The 2725-nt window shown below is 37.1% G+C and overlaps 1 protein-coding gene across 2 annotated transcripts in view; it reads right to left on the bottom strand.

The window, feature by feature from the left end:
- LOC106881652 (exosome complex exonuclease RRP44) overlaps positions 1-2725 on the bottom strand; it is a 43131-nt gene that overhangs the window by 12153 nt on the left and 28253 nt on the right. For both annotated transcript variants that reach the window (XM_052970749.1, XM_014932116.2), the window contains exon 16: positions 2075-2161. In XM_052970749.1, the coding sequence (XP_052826709.1) occupies positions 2075-2161 (87 nt within the window). The remainder of the gene's footprint in view (positions 1-2074; positions 2162-2725) is intronic.

Below are 2725 nucleotides of genomic sequence, written 5' to 3'. Positions count from 1 at the left end.
GTTTGCTGAAAATTCTTTGTAACAGCATATATATATATATATATATATATATATATATATACTGGGTCATCTCATAAATAATGCGATTTTTTCAATTGCATGAACTAAAAGTTGGAAGGGGATGGGATAAACTATCTGCATCAATTTGCTATAAAAGCAGGTAGTAATTTTACCTTGTGCTTATTCTTAGTGCAAGTTTTGAAGAGTGCAGTTCGATTTTAACACTTATTTTTTCAAAGCTATAATGGAAGTGACAAAGGAGCATATTTGACATATTTTGCTCTATGAGTCTAATAAAGGCAACAATGCAACAGAAAGTGCAAGGTATATTAATGCAGTATATGGGGATCAGACAATAAGCATAAGCCAGTGTCAGCGATGGTTCCAGAAATTCTGAACTGGAAACTACAGCCTAGAAGACAAGCCCCATCCTGGAAAATCTTGTAGAGCTCGATGAGTATGTCCTACAAACCCTGGTGGAACAAAATCTAACTGTGACTGTTGAGGAACTAGCAGAGAAGCTTCGATTTGCTCATTCAACCATTCATCGACACCTGCGTGCCATCGGAAAAGTAAGCAAGTTGGGTCAATAGGTTCCTCACAAACTTTCTCATCCTTATCGTGTGCAGAGAGTGAATGTGTGCTCTTCTTTGCTGTCACGTCTCATGAATGAACCTTTTTTGGACTGAATAGTGACTTGTGAGGAGAAATGGGTTCTCTATAAATATGTCAAGTGCTGAAGATGGTGGGTAGGCAAAGGAGAAACACTGGCATTCCAGGCTAAAGAAGGTTTTCACCCACGTAAGGAGTTGTTATCTGTTTGGTGGGATATGAAAGGTTTAGTCCACTTTGAACTTTTAAACCCAAACCAAACAATAACAAAGGAGATCTACTGTGAGCAGCTTAAGTCAGCGCTAGTAGAAAAACGACCATCTTTGGTTTCAAGACGAAAGGTGTTCTTCCATCAGAATAATGCTTGGCCACATACGGCAAAGACGACATTCCAAAGGCTGGAGCAGTTTGAATGGGAAACGATGCCCCACCCACCATATTTGCTGGATATTGCCCCATTTAATTATCATTTATTCTGCAGTCTTCAAAATCATTTGGATGGAAAAAAATATGAATTCTGTAAACAAGGTCAGAACAGTACTGGAGGAGTATTTTTTGTCATGGACAAGTGAATTTTGGAAGAGGGGCCTTGCAAGTCTACCAGATAGATGGAAGAGCATTGTAGAAAATGAAGAAGAGTATATTTTAGATTAAAAAAGAATTTTGTTTATCTTAATTTTGAAAAATAAAAGAAGTATAAAAAAAAAACGCATTATTTACGGGATTACCTAATATATGGAACTGCATAATACATATCTATTTCACTCTGATCCTTACTTTACTTTTGACAACTGGAAAGTCCTTATATCCTTGATTGAGGATATTTCTTCATGTTCATATTTTTCTGATTTTTCCTTCTTTGATGATGGAATACCTAGCTTATGGAATCCTTACTCAATATCATGATCCACATGCTTGGTTATTATAGAAACAGCTATAAGAGACCCTATCTGTTTGTATTTTCTATCTAAACTAAATGTTTACGAGTGATGCCAAATGTTTTGCTGTTACATTTCTTATTTCTATCTATCTATCTGTCTATCATGGAACTTTCTTTCTCTGATGGCCGTTTGACCAATTGACCGTAACATTTTTCCTCCTCCAAGAGGTGAAGAGTTAAACTTGTTTTTGTATGGAGTCTGATGAGCTTTCCAGATGCAAAAACATTGGTCACTCTATGACCAAACTTCAACTTTACTGATTTAATACACACACACACACACATATGCACATGCATGCACACACACACATGTATACAGAGAGAGAGATTAATTTCCTTTAAAGCTCAATTATTCTATTTACTAATTTTTGCATTGTTTTTGTGGTCTTATACTCCCCACTTTAGGAAGAATCAAAACTTACCATGGACATTGTCCAGCCTTCTTCTCAGCCAAACACATAAGAAAAGAAAAACACAGATGGAACTTATTAAACATATTAATGTGAAAGAAATCAACCTTACCTAATCTCTTTAGCTTGAACATCAATTGGCTCATGAGTTACACTATCAATGTGGAACCGGATCTCACTTGATGCTAACACGAGGGCACTGAAAAAAGTACATTTATATTAAAATTAAGGACCCAGGTCTAAAAAGTTAGTAAGCTTCAAGTAGTCTGTAGAAGGTATAAAAAACAACTTTCAGGAAAAATAGTGGTTTATTGACACAGGAGGTTGTAAATTTTTCCCATATCAAAGTTCAATAAACTGAAAAACGTTATTTTATAGTTCGTGGTTAGCGACTGGGGTTGCTGTGTATGGGAATAAAAATCCAAATTTAGAGAATGGAGTAGGTAAAATCCAGGCTACATATATTTCCTAGGTAGCAGAACATCGGATGGTTACTACTTCCGAGGTTCTGCTAGCTAGGAAACATATGTAGCCTGGATTTTACAAATTCCATTCCCTAAATTTGGATCATCATCATCATCGTTTAACGTCCGCTTTCCATGCTAGCATGGGTTGGACGATTTGACTGAGGACTGGTGAAACCGGATGGCAACACCAGGCTCCAATCTAATTTGGCAGAGTTTCTACAGCTGGATGCCCTTCCTAACGCCAACCACTCAGAGAGTGTAGTGGGTGGTTTTACGTGTCACCCGCACGAAAACGG

The sequence above is a fragment of the Octopus bimaculoides genome, chromosome 9 (genome assembly GCF_001194135.2).
Source record: "Octopus bimaculoides isolate UCB-OBI-ISO-001 chromosome 9, ASM119413v2, whole genome shotgun sequence".
In the NCBI taxonomy this organism is placed as follows: Eukaryota; Metazoa; Mollusca; class Cephalopoda; order Octopoda; family Octopodidae; genus Octopus; species Octopus bimaculoides.
Note: the sequence above shows the minus strand (reverse complement) of the source record. Positions and strands in the feature narration are given on the sequence as shown.